This window comes from Neofelis nebulosa, chromosome 5 (genome assembly GCF_028018385.1).
Source record: "Neofelis nebulosa isolate mNeoNeb1 chromosome 5, mNeoNeb1.pri, whole genome shotgun sequence".
Taxonomy (NCBI): domain Eukaryota; kingdom Metazoa; phylum Chordata; class Mammalia; order Carnivora; family Felidae; genus Neofelis; species Neofelis nebulosa.
Window position 1 is genome coordinate 110,409,461 of NC_080786.1, and position 22,035 is coordinate 110,431,495.

Below are 22,035 nucleotides of genomic sequence, written 5' to 3' on the forward strand. Positions count from 1 at the left end.
TGAAAATATAATACATGTCTATATTTTATAGTTTAGACATTCTGCAGATTCATGCTGGTTATACTCTGGTTGGTACACATAAACCTTATATCTAAGATGATGACAACTCTCACAATAGACCCTAAAGCAACAGAACTAGGATTTTATTTTTAATTTAACAGTATTATCCTTGACTGAATACTTTTTCATTAGGTGAATTCATTCTGTTTCTTAAATTTACTATCTTAAATTTACTAACCAAAATTGCTTAATTGACCATAACATGTCCCTCAGATTTAATTTTTTTTTTTTTTAATGTTTATTTATTTTTGAGACAGAGAGAGAGCATGAATGGGGGAGGGTCAGAGAGAGGGAGACACAGAATTGAAACAGGCTCCGGGCTCTGAGCTGTCAGCACAGGGGCCCGATGCGGGGCTTGAACTCACGGACCGCGAGATCGTGACCTTAGCCGAAGTTGGCGCTCAACTGACTGAGCCACCCAGGCGCCCCTGTCCCTCAGATTTAAATGATTCTCAAACTTTGCTTTTTTGCTGCTAAAGAGACAATGTGATGCGATGGATGTGATGCTAGTAAACTAAAGTGGAGGTGGATGATTAAATGATAGTGAAATCAGGCTAGTTCATTTATGTATGTTTTCAACAAATGTTTGTGGGGCACTTGCCATTTTCCATATGCTGGGCTCTATGAACCTTCAAGTCTAAGCTGCTACTTTATCTTCTCCTTTTTTATTTTCCTCCGTCTTGTCCTTCCCCTCCTCCTCCGTCACCAAAGCAAGTGATTGATTGATTGATTGATTCATTTATTCATTTCAGAGCTAGTGTTTTCTGTTTTAAGTTGTTATTTAAATTCCAGCTATTCAACATACAGTACAGTATTAGTTTCAGGTATACAATTTATGCGATTCAACACTTAACATACAGCACCCAATTCTCATCAGAACAAGTGCACTCCTTAATCCCTATTTCCTATCCCCCTACCTATCTCCCTACTGGTAACCATCAGTTTGTTCTCTATAGTTAAGAGTCTGTTTCTTGGTTTGCCTCTCTCTTTTTTAACCTATGCTTATTTGTTTTGTTTCTTAAATTCCACATATGAGTGAAATCACACGGTAATTTGTCTTTCTTTGACTACCTTATTTTGCATAGCATAATACTCTCTAAGCAAGTGTCTTTAAAATAAAGTAATACCAGATATTACATATATAAAATTTTTTTGTTAAAATAATTTTTTAATGTTTATTCCTTATTTTGAGAGAGAGAGAGAGAGAGAGAGAGAGAGAGAGCGAGCGGGAGTCAGGCAGAGAGAGAGGGAGACAGAATCTGAAGCAGGCTCCAGGCTCTAAGCTGTCAGCACACAGCCTGACGCGGGGCTCAAACTCACAGACTGCGAGATCATGACCTGAGCTGAAGTTGAAATCTTAACTAACTGAGCCGCCCAGGCACCCCTAATTTTTTAAGTGCCACTGTATTAACACATTTTTTAAGGAGTGTATTTACAACTCTTGATTATACTCTGAGAGTATCAAACATTACTAAGCAATAAGGTTTCCTTTTACTTTTGTAATGGAAATCCATTGATTCTGACTTTTGTGTATAGGGCATGTGCCAGAAGTGGCAAATTCCAAAGAGAGTGGGAAGAGAATAAAAGACTGAAGATGAATGGGAATGACAGTTCATAACTTATCAAAACGTTATTTCTATTGCCTCGGTTTTTCCTTTTAAAATAAATAGATCAGAATATCTAGGTAGATGCTGGGTAAGTGGTGAAGAGGAAATAACCATTTAAGCAATGTGGTTATATCTTTTAATTTCTTTGCTCTTATGTTTATAAATTCAAGAGATACTATTGAAAAAGAAGCCAACAAAAAGAAAAGCATTCCTAGAGTAATTGATTTTAAAATACAGATGCTATGAATGGGACCATTAGAAAGGGACCTCACAGACCTAAAAGACTCGGCACAGCACATCAGGACTGTAACAGTGTTGATATAGCTATTACTGTCATTGTAAAGAGTAAATATTTTATGTTTTTGAAAATTAGGAAAAATGAATATTTCAGCAAAGGTCTTGAAGAGATTTTGTAGGGATAATTGGATTATGCCCTTAGAACCAAATATTTGGAAATTAGAGGGAGAGATCCATTCAATGTCCAACCGAGGATCTTAGCTCTTTCTACAAGCTAATTCATTTTAGTGGTTTGCCCAATTTTTCCTTAATAGAGAATTTGGCTTCAGTTGCTAGGTGGTGTAACAAATTTGAAAAATACCTTCATTTAAGCAAGAAGCAAGTGCATTTAACCTAATGATTTGTGAAATTAAACAGATATTTAGGGTGCTTGGGGTTGAATGCAGTTAATACTCTCCTCCTACTTTAAAAAATTATATTTGTAGGTGGACTTTTAAAATATAACTTTATTGAGGTATTCTTTGATGGATTATTGCTGCATATTTAAATTACATAATCTGATTAGTTTTGACAAACATATTTACCCTTGAAATCATGCAGTTAAGATAATGAATGTATCACTCACCACTAAACATTTTCTTATTTGCCTTTGTAATCTGTCCCTCTCAGCACTTCCCTTTTTCCCAGTACTGAGGCAACCTAATCTGCTTTTTATCACTATGGATTGTTTGCATTTTCTACACTTTTATATATAAATGTAATCATATATGTACACTTTTTTGTCTGGCTTCTTTTGCTCAGTGCAATTATTTCGAGATTCATTTGTGACTTTTTTTTTTTTATCAGTAGTTTGTTTCCTTTTATTGTTGAGTAGTATTCTATTTTAGGGATATACCACATTTTGGGATATTAGGGTTTTTTTCAGTTATTATAAAGAAAGCTGTCATGAACATTTGCATTCAAGTTTTTGTGTCAACAAAACCTTTTGGTTAATAGTGCAATGGCTGGAGGGCTGCCTCGGTGGCTCAGTCAGTTGGGCGTCTGACTTTGTTTGGCTCAGGTCATGATCTCACGGGCTGTGAGTTCGAGCCCCACGACGGGCTCTGTGCTGACAGCTCGGAGCCTGGAGCCTGCTTTGGATTCTGTGTCTCCCTCTCTCTCTGCCCCTCCCCCGCTCAAGCTCTCTGTGTCTCTCTCAAAAATAAACATTAAAAAAAAATTTTTTTTAAATAGTGGAATGTCTGGGTCTCATGATAGGTGTATGTTTAACTCTTTATGAAGTTGCTAAACTGTTTCCCAATGTGGCTGTACCACCTGCACTGTATTAGAGTTCTAGTTTTTCCACATCCTTGCAATACTTGGTGTAGTCAGTCTTTTTAAACTGTAACCATTCTAGTGACTATGAAGCAATTGTGGTTTTAATATGCATTTTCTTAATGGCTAGTGATGTTGAGCACCTTTTCCATGTGCTCATTTACCATTTGCTTATCTTTTTTGGTGAAGAGTTTATTCAAATATTTTGCTCATTAAAAAAAAAATTGGGTCATTTGTCTTATAGAATTGTAAAAGTTCTTAATATATTCTAAATACAAGCTCTTTGTCAGATACATGTTTTGCATACATTTTCACCCAGTGTGTGGCTTGTCTTTTGCTTTTCTTAATAATGTCTTTTGAGAAACAGAAGTTTTCAATTTTGATGAAGTTCAACTTAAAAGTTTTTTTTTGTTTTTTTTTTTTTGGGGGGGGTGGGTCATGCTTGTTTTTGGTTTTATTTAAGTTTGCCTAACCCGAAGTCAAAAGAATTTTCTATCTTTTCCTGTAAAAATTTTATAATTTTCAGGTTTTACATTTAGGTCTATGATCTACTCTGAGTTAATTTTTGTATGTGGGGTATATGGATCAGAGTTAAATATTTGCATATGCTTAGCCAATTGTTCCAGCACCATTTATTAAAAAGATTATCCTTTCTTGCCTTTAAGGCTTTGTTGAAAAATCAGTCTTCTGTATTTAGTGAGTCTATTTCTTCATTTTCTTCCACTGATCTATATGCCTGTTTTTATGCCAATATGACACTGGTTTGATTACAATAAGTCTTTGAATCAGATAGGGAAGGTTCTTCAACTTTGTTCTTTTTTCAAATTCACTTCGTAATGCTAGGTTCTTTGTCTTTCATATAAATATTAGCATCAGCTTGCCAACTTATACAAAAAGGGTGGCTGGAATTTTGATTGGGGTTTTGTTGAATTTATTGATCAATTTAGGAAGAATTGTCATCTTAACAATATTGGGTCTTCTGCTCTATGAATGTGATACAGCCCACCATTTACTTAGGTCTTCTTCAATTTCTCTTGACAGTGTTTTGTAATTTTCAGTGTATAGGTCTTACAGCTCTTTTTATCAGATTTATATATTTTTATTTTTTATGCCATTGTTAATGTTATTTTAATTTCTTTTTAAAAAATGTTTATTTATTCTGAGAAGGAGAGCACGAATGGGGGAGAGGCAGAGAGAGAGAGTGGGAGAGAGAGAATCCCAAGCAGGCTCCTTGATATCAGCACAGAGCCCAACACAGGGCTCAAACTCATGAACCATGAGATCATGACCTGAGCCAAAGCCAAGAGTTGGGCACTTAACTGAATAAGCCACCCAGGTGCTCCAATGTTATTTTAGTTTCTGATTGTTCTTGCCAGTATAAGAGGCATACAACTGCATTTTGTATATTGGCCTTTTATTCTGTAATTTGCTAAATTCACTTATTTGTTCTAGTAGCTTTTTTGTGTATTCCTTAAGGTTTTCTACAAAGATGATTATTTGCATATAAAGATAATTTTACTTCTCATATTCCAATTTATATGCCTTTTATTTCTTGCTTTATTGCACCAAATTGACTGTTGTATATGTTTTGGGTACCACGATTCTGAGAGGAAAATAAGACTTTGTTCCATAATGGAGTTCTATTTACTGGATATGACGCACAGCCTGAGCCCTAGTAAAAGGATTAAAGACAGATTAAATGCAGGCCCTTCGTTATTCAGAATACTGTCATCCATATTTTGCTTTCCTCCAGTAGTTTGCAGGGCAGGTTTTTCCACCACAAGAGAGACATTTATAGATCAGTTATCTTCTCAAAAATAGAAAGTTACCTTTAGCAGTCACTAAAGGTTACATGAAAATTGTGTCACAAGGGTGGGGCTTCAGAACAGGTCTAATTCTAGGCCATAATGAAGTATGTGGCAATTATCTCTGGTGGTGCTTTGCCCTTCTTAGTACCTCTTTTCCCTGGAATCATGATGATTTTACTGTTTACTGCCTGCAGTGTCCTGTTTAGGTTTCCCCTCTCCGAGCTGCATGAATGCTCCAGACTTCCTCCCAGTTCTCTTCCTTTATCAAAATGTAGGTGTTCTGAATCCTGTTATCCCAAGTTAGTTAATTGGACCTTCTTGTCAGATAGCTCTTAACTGGAAAGCCATTGGATAAATTAAGGATAAATTACCTTTCTGGAGGGAATTACATTTTTTTACAATTTTATTGAGACATAATTTACATATCATGCAACTCATCCATTTAATGTATAGAATTCAATGGTTTTCTAGTATATTACAGAAACCTGCAACCATTATCACACTTAGTTTAAAAATACTACATCACTTCAAAAAGAAACCTCATACTCTTTAGTCATCACTCTCTTATCCCTCTTTTCCCCCTACCCCTCTCCCTAGACCTAAGCAATCATGAATCTGCTTTTTACTTCTATAAACTTGTCTGTTATGGATATGTCAAATAAATGAGATAATATAATATGTGATCTTTTGTGACAGTCTTCTTTCATTTTGCGTAATGTTTTCAAGGTTCATCCATGCTGTAGCATGTATCAGTAGTTTATTCTGTTTTATGGCCTAATCTTATTTTCTTGTATGGATATACCACATTTCGTGTATCCGTTTCTTAGTTGATGGGCATTTGGGTTGTTTTTAGCTATTTAGGTGTGTACCTAGGAGTAGAATTTTGGGATTTTATGGTAACTCTGTGTTTATCCATATGAGGAAGGCCAGATAGTTTTCTAGAGTAGCTGCACCATCTTACATTCACAACAGCAGTGTGTAAGATTCTGATTTCTCTACATCTTTGCCAGCACTATGATTTTCCTTAAAAAAAAAAATTACAACCATCCTAGTAGGTGTGAAATGATATGCCCTGGTTTTGATTTGCATTTCTCTAGTGATTAATAACATTGGACATCTTTTTATTTGCTTTTTGGTCATTTGAATATCCTCTTTTGAAGAATATCTTTAGATCCTTCCCATTTTTTAATTGGGTTGGTTTTTTTTTATTATTGAGTTATAACAGTTCTTTATATATTCTAGATACAAGTTTCTTATTGGATAAATGAATTGAAAGTATTTCTTCTCATTCTGTGGGTTGTCTTTTCACTTTCTTGATGGTGTCTTCCATGTACTAAAGTTTTTGTTTTTGATAAAGTTCAATTTATCTATTTGTTCTTTTTCAAAATAGTTTTGGTTATTTAGATTCATTGTAATTCCATATGAATTTTATTTTTCTTTATTTTAGAGAGAAAGAGAGTACAAGCAGGGGGAGAGGGGCAGAGGAAGAGAAAGAGAATGTGAGGCAGGTGACACGCTCAGCATGGAGCCCGATGTGGGGCTCATTGCCACGACCTGAGCCAAAATCAAGAGTCAGACACTGAACCAACTGAGCCATGCAGCCACCCCTCCATATGAATTTTAGGACTAGCTTGTCAATTTCTATAAAGAAGTCAACCAGCGTTTTGATAGGATTGCATTGGATCAAGTTGGAGATATTACTATCTTAATAATGTTAATGATTCATGTCTGGATGCTTTAATTTGCATTTCTCTGAAGATGAATGATAGCACTTTTTCACACATTTATTGGCTTTTTGTATCTCTTCCTTTATAAAGTGTTCCAGTCTTTTACATGTTTTTTTTTTTTTTTTTTTTAATGTTTAATTTTGAGACAGAGCATGAGCGGGGTAGGGGCAGAGAGAGGGAGACACAGAATCTGAAACAGGCTCCAGGCTCTGAGCTCTCAGCACAGAACCCGATGTGGGCCTCGAACCCACGAACTGTGAAATCATGACCTGAGCTGAAGTCAGACACTCGACCAACTGAGCCACCCAGGCGCCCCTTTTACCTGTTTTAAAAATTGGATTGTTTGACTTTTTATTAGAGAGTTGTAGAAATTCTTTAAATATCCTAAATACCAGTTCTGTGTCATATATGTATTTTGAATATTTTCTGCCAGAGGTATCCTTTGCCTATCCATTTTTTATTAGTAGTGTCTTTGATAAATAGTTGTTAATTGTGATAAATTCTAATTTCTATTTTTTTCTTTTATAATTGCTGCTTTAAAAAATTTTTATTTTAGAGAGACAGAGCAAGCAAGGGAGAGGGGCAGAGAGAGAGAGAGAGAGAGAGAGAGAGAGAATCTTAAGTAGGCTCCACGCAGAGCCAGATGCATGGCTTGATCCCACAATCTGTGATCATGACCTGAGCCAAAATCAAGAGTCAGACAATCAACTGAGACACCTAGGTGCCCCTATAGTTGTTGCTTTCTGTGTCCTGTTTATGAAAGCTTTGCCTATCCTCAAGTCATATAAATGTTCTTCTGTCTTTTCTCTTAGGATCTTCATAATATTAGCCTTCATATTTCAAATTATTTTCTGTGTGTACTGTAAATAAGTTATTGAGATTTTTTTTTCTTTCTATAGAGATATATAGTAAAACCTTGGTTTGTGAGCTTAATTTGTTCTAGAAACATGCTTATGATCGAAAGCACTTGTATATCAAAGCAAATTTCCTCATAAGAAATAATGGAAACTCAAATGATTCATTCCACAAGCCAAAAATATTCATATAAAAATGATTACAATACTGGGGCACCTGGGTGACTCAGTCGGTTAAGCGTCCAACTGTGGCTCACATACGATCTCACAGTTCATGAGTTCAAGCCCTGCATCGTGCCCTGTGCTGATAGCTCAGAGCCTGGAGCATGCTTTGGATTCTGTGTCTCCTTGTCTCTCTGCCCCTCACCTGCTCATGCTTTCTCTCTCTCTCTCTCTCAAAAATAAACAAACATTAAAAAGATTAAAAAAAATATTACAATGCTGTAATATAATACAAAATAATAAAGAAAATACAAAATAGAAGGAAAAATAACCGCACTTACCCTTGAAAACCTTCGTGGCTGGTGTGAGGGAGACGAGAGAGGAGGGTAATTGTGTAGGACTTTCCCTATCACTAACAGAATCACTGCTATCTATTGGCTCAGTGGAATCTTTTTGGGCATAGGGACAATTGTATACATTCGCACAGATGTTGACTACAATACAGTATTAATAACCTTTTGTCATATATTGTATTTAAGGTAACCGGCAATAAGGCAGCAGAGGAAAGGGTCTCTATCTGCAGTCAGCCTGACCTAGAATGAAGCAAAGCATTCCTAAGCCAACTCTTGTATGGAGAAGCAAAGGACTGTCCACAGGTGCTTTGAAGTGGCAAAAAATACTTTAGTGCCAGTTGTGGGCACCTACCAACATTCTGAAAAATCACTGATTGCTTCCAAACACCACAGCCTAAGATTGAGCATCTGAGCATGGGAGAGGATCACCCACAATACTGCAGTGAGAGAGAGAGAGAGAACACCACTGGCTTAGTTGTGATCATGTGACATTAGGCATCATGTGCTACTCGTATTGCCATTCATTGCTGGTATATCAAGTTAAAATTTAAAGTGTTTGCTTAACTTGCAGAACATTCACTGAACAAGTTACTTGCAATCCAAGGTTTTATTGTATGGTTTCAGTCATAATATTTTTTACAGTTTCTTTGAATCACTTTATTTCATAACCAGACCTTACAGACATTCATTTTTTTTTTTTTTTTTTTTTTTTTTTTTTTAGTTTTTACCAACCTAGACTTTCACCTTTGCATTGTCTTCTGGTGGGGACTGAATTTTCATTTGGAAGTTTTAGGATGAAGAAAGGAAGAACTATGAATCTGCAGGTGGTCAGCTCTGTCTCAGTCAGCCTTAGCTGGATTCTTCTGTATACTGTATGATCACAAGTTCGAAAGAACAGTTATAAGGATGCAGTTAGTTCACTGAAAGAGAAAACTAAGTTTGCAAACAAAGGTTTATTTTAACCCTGAAAAATCAATTGATGGAGAAACTTTAAATATTCGTATATTTTCCTCTCTGTTAAAACTCGAGTCTTGTTCTTTGGCTTAGACTATCTTCTTCCATCAAACAACTGTCAGACACCCAGAATCCATTATGGTTATAATACTGGTATTCATGTAGCACTATGTGATTTATAAAATACTCTCACAGGTAGGTAGGTAAGGCAGTAATGATTTATCCAATTAAATAAGAGGGATGAGGGGCGCTTGGGTGGTTCAGTCATTTGAGCCTCTGACTCTTGATTTTGGCTCATGTTGTTATCCCAGTGTTGTCGGATTGAGCCTGGTGTCAGGCTCTGTGTTGAGCATGGAGCCTGCTTAAGATTCTGTCGCTCTCCCTGTCTCCCCGACTCGAGTTTGCTCACTCTGTCTCTCGCTCGCTCACTCGCTGTCTCTCAAATAAACAAATAAATAAAGCACATTGCAGTGCTGACCGGCTAGGTAAGTTACCTGTGGTTATGAAGCTGGGGCTAGAATTTAGATCTGACTTTGTGAGTTCAGGGGCTCCACCTCAATATGTTACTGGATAAGCATTCAGTTTTCTTGAGACGAAAAATAATGGTCTTGAGAGAGGAAGATGGCGGCGTAAGAGGACGCTGGGCTCACCGAGCTTCCTGCTGATCACTTAGATTCCACCTACACCTGCCTAACTAACCCAGAAAACCACCAGAGGATTAGCAGAACGGAGTCTCTGGAGCCAAGCGCAGACGAGAGGCCCACAGAAGAGGGTAGGAAGGGCGGCGAGGCGGTGCGCGCTCCACGGACTGGTGGGAGGGAGCCGGGGCAGAGGGGCAGCCTGCCGGCCAAGCAGAGCCCCCGAATCTGGCTTGCAAAAGCGGAGGGGCCGGACAGAGTGTGTTCCGACAGCAAGCGCGACTTAGCATCTGGGAGGTCATAAGTTAACAGCTCTGCTCAGAAAGCGGGAAGGCTGGAGGACAAAGGGAGGGAGAGTTGCTGAGCCCCGGAAGGACAGAGCACCAGTTTGGTGGGGAACAAAGGCACTCGCCAGCGCCATCTCCCTCGCCCATCCCCCAGCCAAAATCCCAAAGGGAACCAGTTCCTGCCAGGGAAATTGGTTGCTCTACACAAACACCCACACTGTGCTTCTGTGGAGCCACCCCTCCGGCAGCAGGTCTGACTCCCTCCCGCTGCCACAGGGCCCCTCCTGAAGTGGATCACCTAAGGAGAAGCGAGCTAAGCCTGCCCCTCCTGCCCCCGTGCACCTTGCCTACCCACCCCAGCTAATACGCCAGATCCCCAGCACCACAAGCCTGGCAGTGTGCAAGTAGCCCAGACGGGCCACGCCACCCCACAGTGAATCCCGCCCCTAGGAGAGGGGAAGAGAAGGCACACACCAGTCTGACTGCGGCCCCAGCGGTGGGCTGGGGGCAGACATCAGGTCCGACTGTGGCCCCGCCCACCAACTCCAGTTATACACCACAGCACGGGGGAAGTGCCCTGCAGGTCCTCACCACTCCAGGGACTATCCAAAATGACGAAACGGAAGAATTCCCCTCAGAAGAATCTCCAGGAAATAACAACAGCCAATGAACTGATCAAAAAGGATTTAAATAATATAACAAAGTGAATTTAGAATAATAGTCATAAAATTAATCGCTGGGCTTGAAAACAGTATAGAGAACAGCAGAGAATCTCTTGCTACAGAGATCAAGGGACTAAGGAACAGTCACGAGGAGCTGAAAAACACTTTAAACGAAATGCAAAACAAAATGGAAACGACGACAGCTCGGATTGAAGAGGCAGAGGAGAGAATAGGTGAACTAGAAGGTAAAGTTATGGAAAAAGAGGAAGCTGAAAGAAAGAGAGATAAAAAAATCCAGGAGTACTAGGGGAAAATTAGAGACCTAAGTGATACACTAAAAAGAAATAATATACGCATAATTGGTATCCCAGAGGAGGAAGAGAGAGGGAAAGGTGCTGAAGGGGTACTTGAAGAAATTATAGCTGAGAACTTCCCTGAACTGGGGAAGGAAAAAGGCATTGAAATCCAAGAGGCACAGAGAACTCCCTTCAGACGTAACTTGAATCGATCTTCTGCACGACATATCATAGTGAAACTGGCAAAATACAAGGATAAAGAGAAAATTCTGAAAGCAGCAAGGGGTAAACGTGCCCTCACATATAAAGGGAGACCTATAAGACTCGTGACTGATCTCTCCTTTGAAACTTGGCAGGCCAGAAAGGCTTGGCACGATATTTTCAGTGTGCTAAACAGAAAAAATATGCAGCCGAGAATCCTTTATCCAGCAAGTCTGTCATTTAGAATAGAAGGAGAGATAAAGGTCTTCCCAAACAAACAAAAACTGAAGGAATTTGTCACCACTAAACCAGCCCTACAAGAGATCCTAAGGGGGATCCTGTGAGACAAAATACCAGAGACATCACTACAAGCATAAAACATACATCACAATGACTCTAAACCCGTATCTTTCTATAATAACACTGAATGTAAATGGAGCCAACCAAAAGACATAGGGTATCAGAATGGATAAAAAAACAAGACCCATCTATTTGCTGTCTACAAGAGACTCATTTGAGATCTGAGGACACCTTTAGATTGAGAGTGAGGGGATGGAGAACTATTTATCATGCTACTGGAAGCCAAAAGAAAGCTGGAGTAGCCATACTTATATCAGACAAACTAGACTTTAAGTTAAAGGCTGTAACAAGAGATGAAGAAGGGCATTATATAATAATTACAGGGTCCATCCATCAGCAAGAGCTAACAATTATAAATGTCTATGCGCTGAATATGGGAGTCCCCAAATATATAAAACAATTACTCATAAACATAAGCAACCTTATTGATAAGAATGTGGTAATTGCAGGGGACTTTAACACTCCACCTACAGAAATGGATAGATCATCTAGACACACAGTCAATAAAGAAACAAGGGCCCTGAATGACACATTGGATCAGATGGACTTGACAGATATATTTAGAACTCTGCATCCCAAAGCAACAGAATGTACTTTCTTCTCGAGTGCACATGGAACATTCTCCAAGATAGATCATATCCTGGGTCACAAAACAGCCCTTCATAAGTATACAAGAATTGAAATTATACCATGCATACTTTCAGACCACAATGCGATGAAGCTTGAAATCAACCACAGGAAAAAGTCTGGAAAACCTCCAAAAGCATGGAGGTTAAAGAACACCCTACTAACGAATGAGTGGGTCAACCAGGCAATTAGAGAAGAAATTAAAAAATATATGGAAACAAACAAAAATGAAAATACAACAATCCAAACGCTTTGGGATGCAGCGAAGGCAGTCCTGAGAGGAAAATACATTGCAGTCCAGGCCTATCTCAAGAAACAAGAAAAATCCCAAATACAAAATCTAACAGCACACCTAAAGGAAATAGAAGCAGAACAGCAAAGGCAGCCTAAACCCAGCAGAAGAAGAGAAATAATAAAGATCAGAGCAGAAATAAACAATATAGAATCTAAAAAAACTGTAGAGCAGATCAATGAAACCAAGAGTTGGTGTTTTGAAAAAATAAACAAAATTGACAAACCTCTAGCCAGGCTTCTCAAAAAGAAAAGGGAGATGACCCAAATAGATAAAATCATGAATGAAAATGGAATTATTACAACCAATCCCTCAGAGATACAAACAATTACCAGGGAATACTATGAAAAATTATATGCCAACAAATTGGACAACCTGGAAGAAATGGACAAATTCCTAAACACCCACACTCTTCCAAAACTCAATCAGGAGGAAATAGAAAGCTTGAACAGACCCATAACCAGCGAAGAAATTGAATCGGTTATCAAAAATCTCCCAACAAATAAAGAGTCCAGGACCAGATGGCTTCCCAGGGGAGTTCTACCAGACGTTTAAAGCAGAGATAATACTTATCCTTCTCAAGGTATTCCAAGAAATAGAAAAGGAAGGAAAACTTCCAGACTCATTCTATGAAGCCAGTATTACTTTGATTCCTAAACCAGACAGAGACCCAGTAAAAAAAGAGAACTACAGGCCAATATCCCTGATGAATATGGATGCAGAAATTCTCAATAAGATACTAGCAAATCGAATTCAACAGCATATAAAAAGAATTATTCACCATGATCAAGTGGGATTCATTCCTGGGCTGCAGGGCTGGTTCAACATTCGCAAATCAATCAACGTGATACATCACATTAATAAAAGAAAAGATACGAACCATATGATCCTGTCAATCAATGCAGAAAAGGCCTTTGACAAAATCCAGCACCGTTTCTTAATAAAAACCCTTGAGAAAGTCGGGATAGAAGGAACATACTTAAACATCATAAAAGCCATTTATGAAAAGCCCACAGCTAACATCATCCTCAATGGGGAAAAACTGAGAGCTTTTTCTCCCGAGATCAGGAACATGACAGGAATGCCCACTCTCACCGCTGTTGTTTAACATAGTGTTGGAAGTTCTAGCATCAGCAATCAGACAACAAAAGGAAATCAAAGGCATCCAAATTGGCAAAGATGAAGCCAAGCTTTCGCTTTTTGCAGATGACATGATATTTTACATGGAAAATCTGATAGACTCCACCAAAAGTCTGCTAGAACTGATACATGAATTCAGCAAAGTTGCAGGATACAAAATCAATGTACAGAAATCAGTTGCATTCTTATACACTAACAATGAAGCAACAGAAAGACAAAGAAACCGATCCCATTCACAATTGCACCAAGAAGCATAAAATACCTAGGAATAAATCTAACCAAAGATGTAAAAGATCTGTATGCTGAAAACTATAGAAAGCTTATGCAGGTAATTGAAGAAGATATAAAGAAATGGAAAGACATTCCGTGCTCATGGATTGGAAGAATAAATATTGTCAAAATGTCAATACTACCCAAAGCTATCTACACATTCAATGCAATCCCAATCAAAATTGCACCAGCATTCTTCTCGAAACTAGAACAAGCAATCCTAAAATTCATATGGAACCACAAAAGGCCCCAAATAGCCAAAGTAATTTTGAAGAAGAAGACCAAAGCAGGAGGCATCACAATCCCAGACTTTACCCTCTACTACAAAGCTGTCATCATCAAGACAGCATGGTATTGGCACAAAACCAGACACAGAGACCAATGGAATAGAATAGAAACCCCAGAACTAGACCCACAAACGTATGGCCAACTCATCTTTGACAAAGCAGGAAAGAATATCCAATGGAAAAAAGACAGTCTCTTTAACAAATGGTGCTGGGAGAACTGGACAGCAACATGCAGAAGGTTGAAACTAGACCACTTTCTCACACCATTCACAAAAATAAACTCAAAATGGATAAACGACCTGAATGTGAGACAGGAAACCATCAAAACCCTAGAGGAGAAAGCAGGAAAAGACCTCTCTGACCTCAGCCGTAGCAATCTCTTACTCGGCACATCCCCAAAGGCAAGGGAATTAAAAGCAAAAATGAACTATTGGGACCTCATGAAGATAAAAAGCTTCTGCACAGCAAAGGAAACAACCAACAAAACTAAAAGGCAACCAACGGAATGGGAAAAGATATTTGCAAATGACATATCAGACAAAGGGCTAGTATCCAAAATCTATAAAGAGCTCACCAAACTCCACACCCGAAAAACAAATAACCCAGTGAAGAAATGGGCAGAAAACATGAATAGACACTTCTCTAAAGAAGATATCTGGATGGCCAACAGGCACATGAAAAGATGCTCGACGTCGCTCCTCATCTGGGAAATACAAATCAAAACCACACTCAGATATCACCTCACGCCAGTCAGAGTGGCCAAAATGAACAAATCAGGAGACTATAGATGCTGGAGAGGATGTGGAGAAACGGGAACCCTCTTGCACTGTTGGTGGGAATGCAAATTGGTGCAGCCGCTCTGGAAAGCAGTGTGGAGGTTCCTCAGAAAATTAAAAATAGACCTACCCTATGACCCAGCAGTAGCACTGCTAGGAATTTACCCAAGGGATACAGGAGTACTGATGCATAGGGGCACTTGTACCCCAATGTTTATAGCAGCACTCTCAACAATAGCCAAATTATAAAGAGTCTAAATGTCCATCAACTGATGAATGGATAAAGAAATTGTGGTTTATATACACAATGGAGTACTACATGGCAATGAGAAAGAACGAAATATGGCCCTTTGTAGCAACGTGGATGGAACTGGAGAATGTGATGCTAAGTGAAATAAGCCATACAGAGAAAGACAGATACCATATGTTTTCACTCTTATGTGGATCCTGAGAAACTTAACAGAAACCCATGGAGGAGGGGAAGGAAAAAAAAAAAGAGGTTAGAGTGGGAGAGAGCCAAAGCATAAGAGAATCTTGAAAACTGAGAACAAACTGAGGGTTGATGGGGGGTGGGAGGGAGGGCAGGGTGGGTGATGGGTATTGGGATGAGCACTGGGTGTTGTATGGAAACCAATTTGACAATAAATTTCATATATTGGAAAAAAAATATTTCTAGCTCCTAAAGCTAACCTATAATTAGGAGTAGCTTATTTCATGAAGTAGTGAGCTAAATTAACCTGGAATAGTCAAACCTATCACATGGTTATTTAGCACATAGAGTACGCAGCACATACTGCTAGTAGAAAAAAAAAAATAATGGTCTTGATCTCTGTGCATTTAAATCCTTCTTTCTCCCTTAGTGCTCTGCTCCTCTTCCCTCCCATCTCAGTCTGTCTTGTCCACAGTGTCTGGCATTTGGCCAATGAAATGGTTACAGGAAACCAGTATACTTAATGTATACAAAATGTGCAGACAGTCTGTTTAGCATCCATTCAGATTTGATGCTTTGGAATAACTTAGCAGATAGACTGAATTTGTTTCGAATATAGTAGTACATTTCTCCTAAAAATCATTAATTTTTTAGTCCTCATATCATAAAAAGATTTTTTTGAGTGTAACTGACATACAATATTAAATTAGTTTCTGGGTGCCTGGGTGGCTCAGTTGGTTGAGTGTCCGACTTTGGCTTAGGTCATGATCTCACAGTTGGTGAGTTTGAGCCCCACGTCAGGCTCTGTGCTGACAGCTCAGAGCCTGGAATGTGCTTTGGTTTCTGTGTCTTCCTCTCTCTCTGCCCCTCCTCCCCTTATGCTCTGTCTCTTTTCAAAAATAAACATTAAAAAATAAAAATAAATAACTAAATAACTTTCAAATATACAAGGTAGTGATTCTGCAAGTTTCTACATTATGCCATGCTCACCACAAGTATAGCTACAATCTGTCACCATGCAATGCTATTACAATGTCATTGACTATATTCCTTATGCTGTGCGTTATATTCCTGTGACTTATTCATCCCATAACTGGAACCCTATATCTCTCACTTCCCTTCACCCATTTGGTATCCTCCCACCTCCCTCCCCTCAGGCAACCACCCGTTTGTTCTCTACTTCTATCTTTTTTTTAGTTAATAGATTTTAATGTTTAGAGAAGTTTCAGGTTTACAGAAAAATTGAGCAGAAAGTCCAGAGAGTTACCCATACTGCCACTCTTCCACACACACATTTTTCCCTGTTATTAGCATTTTGTATTAGTGTAGCACATTTGTTACAATTGATGAGGCAAAATGGACAGACACACTATTCTTTTTTTTTTTTTTTTTTTTTTTTTTTTTTTTTTTTTTCAACGTTTTTTATTTATTTTTGGGACAGAGAGAGACAGAGCATGAACGGGGGAGGGGCAGAGAGAGAGGGAGACACAGAATCGGAAACAGGCTCCAGGCTCCGAGCCATCGGCCCAGAACCTGACGCGGGGCTCGAACTCACGGACCGCGAGATCGTGACCTGGCTGAAGTCGGACGCTTAACCGACTGCGCCACCCAGGCGCCCCAGACACACTATTCTTAATTAGAGCTCGTATTGTGTTTTGAGAAATGTATAATGACGTGTTTCCATTATTACAGAGTCGTACAGAGTGACTTCCTTGCCCTAAAAAAACCACTGTTCTTCACCTCTTTGTCTTTCCCTTCCCCCAACCCCTGGCAACCACTGATCTTTTTACAATTTTCATACTTTGGCCCTTTCCAGAATGTCATATCATTGAAATTATACAGTATGTAGCTTTTTCAGACTGGTTTCTTTTACTTAGCAATATGCATTTAAGTCTTCACCATGTCTTTTCATAGCTTGAACCTCATTTATTTTTATCACTGAATAATACTGCATCATATGGATATATCACAGTTTGTTTATTTTTTTGCCTTTTTAAGTATTTTCAACATCTGCTTCACTCTCATAAAGCACAAACGTGGATTTTTTTTTTAAGAGATGGGAAAAAAAAAAAACCAACCCCTGCCTATTAGAAAGTGAATTAAATTCCTCTGTAAAGGAAAGGAGTGGGGAGTGCACATTCTCTTCATATCTGAAAAGTTTAAACTGGACATACATAAACAGAAGAACTTTGAGAATCATTCCTATGTCCTTCTAGAATGGACACTGTGGGCAAGAGTGCCTTGGAAATCTGAATAAATAGGTTCATGATCATTGTGAGAACCTGAAAGTACTTTCCATAAAAATTCCTCTTTGTCTGTTGTCCAGTGTGTCAGGAAGCTGTCTGGGAAGCCTTCCGGACATTTTGGGATCGACTTCCTGGACGTGAGGAATATCGTTACTGGATGAATTTGTGTGAGGATGAAAACACAACTATATTTGAAATGGGCACAAATTTTAGTCAGTCTGTGGAACATAGAAATTTAATTATGAAGGTAAGTGTACTAACAAGGGAAGAATTGCTGGACTCTTGTAGGAGTGCCTACACACAGCTCAGGCTTGAAGAAAGAGCAACACCAAACACCTGCATTGCTTTTGTTGTTGAATTAAGCTATTTGAGTGAGCTGCCATAGGGCATGGCCGAGTCTTTGTATCCCTAGCTCTGGCTGTTAAAATAAACATTGTTAACCCAGTAAGAGCCTCGGGCTTATGTTTATAAATGTAAATATTTGGAAATAATACTCAGCAAAGGTTTAGGCTAAGAATATAAGTCTGCGAGAGTCACTCTTGCCAAGGTTTTGCATATTATCAATTCAGAGTAGCTACCAATGACACTAAGATATAGTTCATTGAATAAATGTTTAGTAAAGTATAAATATGATTCTACTTAATGAATTTGCTTACTTATTTTCCTTCTTTTAGAGCTATCTTATTCTTAGCAAAGGATAAATAAGCATGCATATAGACAAATTACCTGCCCACCTTTCCCTTTTCATGTAGCATGCATGTATTCATGATGAGAAAATACAGAGTGAGAAGGGGGAGAGGCAGAGAGAGAGGGAGACAGAAGATCCAAAGTGGGCTCCATGCTAGCAACAGAGAGCCTGATGCAGGCTCTGTCCCATGAACCTTGAGATCATGACCTGAGCTGGAGTCGGACACTTAACCAACTGAACCACCCAGGTGTCCCTCTTCTGTTATGTTTTTAACTGCTCAATATTAATAAATATGAGAATAGCTACCACTTATGTATGTACCATGTACCAGGCCACATATTAAGCCTATTAAAAGCATATTTAACAACTCTACAAGGAGTTACTAATATCTGCAATTTACAGATAAGAACATTAGGCATCAGAGTTATTCCTTACTCTAGATTATAAAACCAGACGGGCTGGAGCTTAAAATCAAACATAGTTTTCTTTTTTAAAAAAGTTATTTTTTTACCCTTTACCATTGGGCCTTCCTTCTCAGTCATTACCACTTTTGCAAATTGCAGTGGCTAATATGGAATAGCTATTAACTGAAAAAAAATACACATACACATATCTACACACATTTATATTTATGTCAGCATTGCCCATCTCAGTTGTGTCTACACTATGGAAGCAGTTGACAGAGCAGCAAATACAGATGATGTATAGCAAATGTATAGTTAGTATTAGCATTAACAATAGCCTCTTGTGATATTACATTGCAAGGTATTTTTTTTTTTACAAGTGCAACTTTTAGAAAGGTAAGATCTAAAGGTGTTGGAAATACACTTTCAATGATTATTTAGTACAACATGGAGACAAAGGGGGTGATATGAGACCTGGATTGAATCTTAAATAACAAGTATAAGTGAGCTGAATGAGGAGTTTGGGATGAACAGTCCAGACAGAGGGGGATAGCACGAGACAGATGTTGATAGGGAATGACTTGGGCCAATATACGGGAAGGGTAGACAATAAGTGACAAGAGATCAGACTGGAAGCTGGAAGAGTAGATAACTCTGGGGATGATAAGAAACTGTTGATGTGGAAATAGGATTCAGAGCCACTGGCCAAGAAAGAATACTTCAGCATCTTTGGTGCAAAATGGTGGTTTTATTACAGCACAAGTGACAGGACCTGTGGGCAGGAAGACCTGGCCTGGGATTGCCCTGAGTAACTGATTATATACCTGGGACTTGGGGGAGGTAAAGTCAAGGGGAAGTTTGCAAAAAGACTTTTCTAATGCTAAAAAAGACTCACAGGATCCTGAAGGCCTAGCTATTGTCAAGCTAAGGTTGTTTTTACCTCAAGCAAAGCATTGACATTAAAACAGTTGAGAGTTCCTGAAGAAATGTCATACTCTGCCTGTCTCAAGTGTTTGTCAATGGGCTGCAGGTTATAAGAAAATTTAAATTTATCTACATTTCTTTTGCCTTTGTTCTCCACATTATAAGTAGGTGAGTCACAGAGGCTGGTTGGACAGTTTTGAATTAAAAAGGTCACTATGGTTTCTATACATCATGGGGTGAATTGGAGGCAACAAGACTGGAGCAGGAAGACTAGTAATTACTGCATATCTGAGGAAATGAGGGTCCTAACTAGACAAAAGATAGAGAAAGGAAGCACAAGAGATGCAAATAGGAAAAAAGACTAGTAGAACTCTGTGACAGGTCAGATGGGAGTGGGAGAAGAAGAAGGAATGGCCTGGGAAGCCTCCTCATTTCTAGTTTGGATGACTAAGACCAAGAACTCGGGCACAGAAGCAGCTTTGTAGATGTAGTGGGGAGATTGAGTTCACTTTTGAATGTGTTGTTTTGAGCAATCTGTGAAATGCGAATTGCCTGATGTAGGTTTGAAGCCAAGGAGAGTGGTTTGGGTCATAAATATAGCTGTAGGAGTCATCTGGCTTGAGGTGGCAATTGAAAGCATTTAGACTGGCTGAGATTATTCTAGGAGAGTTTGTAGAGCAAGAAGAGCAATAAGTTATTTATAAATATCATGAGAGTTATTTAGAATAATAGTCTTTCCATTTTATAGAGGAGATATTGAGAGATTTGGGGGTTTGCCTTCATATCTAAGCAAGAGAAAATGGGACTTGAAGTTAGGTCTTCTAACTTAGTGTTCTTTTTAGTATATTGACCTCAAAACAAAATCACTAATTTAGAGGAAACTTAGGGACAATTTGCTTTAGAATGTCCCAGAGGAGAAATCCAGTTATTGATATAATTTATCTTTTTGTCTGAATTCTGGAGAAACAGATTTAGCATTTATTTTATCCACACGTCCCTATTATTCTAGTATGAGAGTTTCCATGTTAGATCACAAAAAACTTTGATTCTAAGTCCATGGAAGGTTAATGTAAAACTCAACCAATCTCCAATCTATAGATCTTTTTGGAATGATTAGCAAGTAAAGTCTATTAATCTGTGCCCATTAAGAAAGAGCACGGGAACTTTTGGAAACATAAACAGAGACTGAGTGCCAGGACATTCCCACAGTCACAAAACAAACTTGGCATCATTAGTACCTTGCTTTAATTGTTTGCTTAACCATAGAGAAAAACAACATAGATTTGTAAAATAACAGTATAATGTTAGGGCATTAGTGTTTTCCATGCAGTACATTTTATGTACTGCCTATTAACTGTCATTAACTCACACAGTCATGTTTATCTTTGTTTTCCTTAGAAAATGACATATACAAAGGAAACTGTAAGCAGGTAAGTGTCTTTTTTTCCCCAATTTCATGTTTGGCAACTGAGATATGTCATACCTATTCCAAGACTCACCCCAATTTAATGGCTCTGTTCTATTTTCTTGCCAGTTCCTGCAGTCACCAGGGCTGTGGGTAAGTCCCAAATTGTTTTCCTCATCTTGAAGCCACTTCCCATTCAAGGCTACCATCACTGTCACTGTGCTTGTTTACTTTCTGAACTTGCCAGGAGGCAGACTTATTCCTTTCTCTTGAGTGAGAAAAATAGACTTCTGGAAATGGAATATGGAATGATCTACTTAAGTTGAGGTTTATGCACTAATAGTAAAAATGTTATAAAATGTTACACCTTAGTGGAGAATAGTTTATTAAATGATGGTTGGTAGTGTGGATCACTTTACTGAGAAATGATGATTATGATCTTGAAATACAGGAATAACATGGAGTGCCTTGCGTGGCTCAGTTGGTTAAGCATCTGACTCTTCATTTTGGTTCATGTCATGATCTCACAGTTCATGGGTTCGAGCCCCACATCAGGCTCTGCACTGACAGTGTGGAGTGTGCTTGGGATTCTCTGTCTCCCTTTCTATCTGCCCCTCCCCCATTCATATTCTCTCTCTCTCTCTCTCTCTCTCTCTCTCTCTCTCTCTCTCTCTCCCCCCGCCTCAAAAATAAGTAAACTTAAAAAAAAGAAATACAGGAATAACACAACCTTGATGAATCCTGCAGTATTAGGATTCTTGGCTCTGTAGGCCTTTAGGTTTAGGATTAAGGTCATTTCTGGGTCCTGAGCAATAGCAGTACAGAGCAGATCATGGAAGTGAGGAATTTAGTGTATAAGGATTAAAGATTTCAATTCTGTCCATACTCAGAGTATCTAGATTATGCCAGTGTGGGAATGATGATATAGAAAAACACCATTAGGGCAGACAGTCCAGATCAATGCCTCAAATGAGAGAGGAAGACAGATTGAAAAACCAGTTAGGTGAGTCAGTGCCTGGAGATCCA

General features: G+C 38.6%; 1 protein-coding gene across 3 annotated transcripts in view; it reads left to right on the forward strand.

Moving 5' to 3' along the window:
• The window catches only part of IMPG2 (interphotoreceptor matrix proteoglycan 2), an 89,814-nt gene that overhangs the window by 3,104 nt on the left and 64,675 nt on the right, over window positions 1-22,035 (forward strand). For 2 of the 3 annotated variants that reach the window (XM_058731563.1, XM_058731564.1), the window contains exons 3-5: window positions 17,669-17,835; window positions 21,003-21,034; window positions 21,139-21,162. In XM_058731563.1, coding sequence (XP_058587546.1) covers window positions 17,669-17,835; window positions 21,003-21,034; window positions 21,139-21,162 — 223 coding nt within the window. The remainder of the gene's footprint in view (window positions 1-17,668; window positions 17,836-21,002; window positions 21,035-21,138; window positions 21,163-22,035) is intronic. The other variant, XM_058731565.1, reaches the window with a different exon arrangement.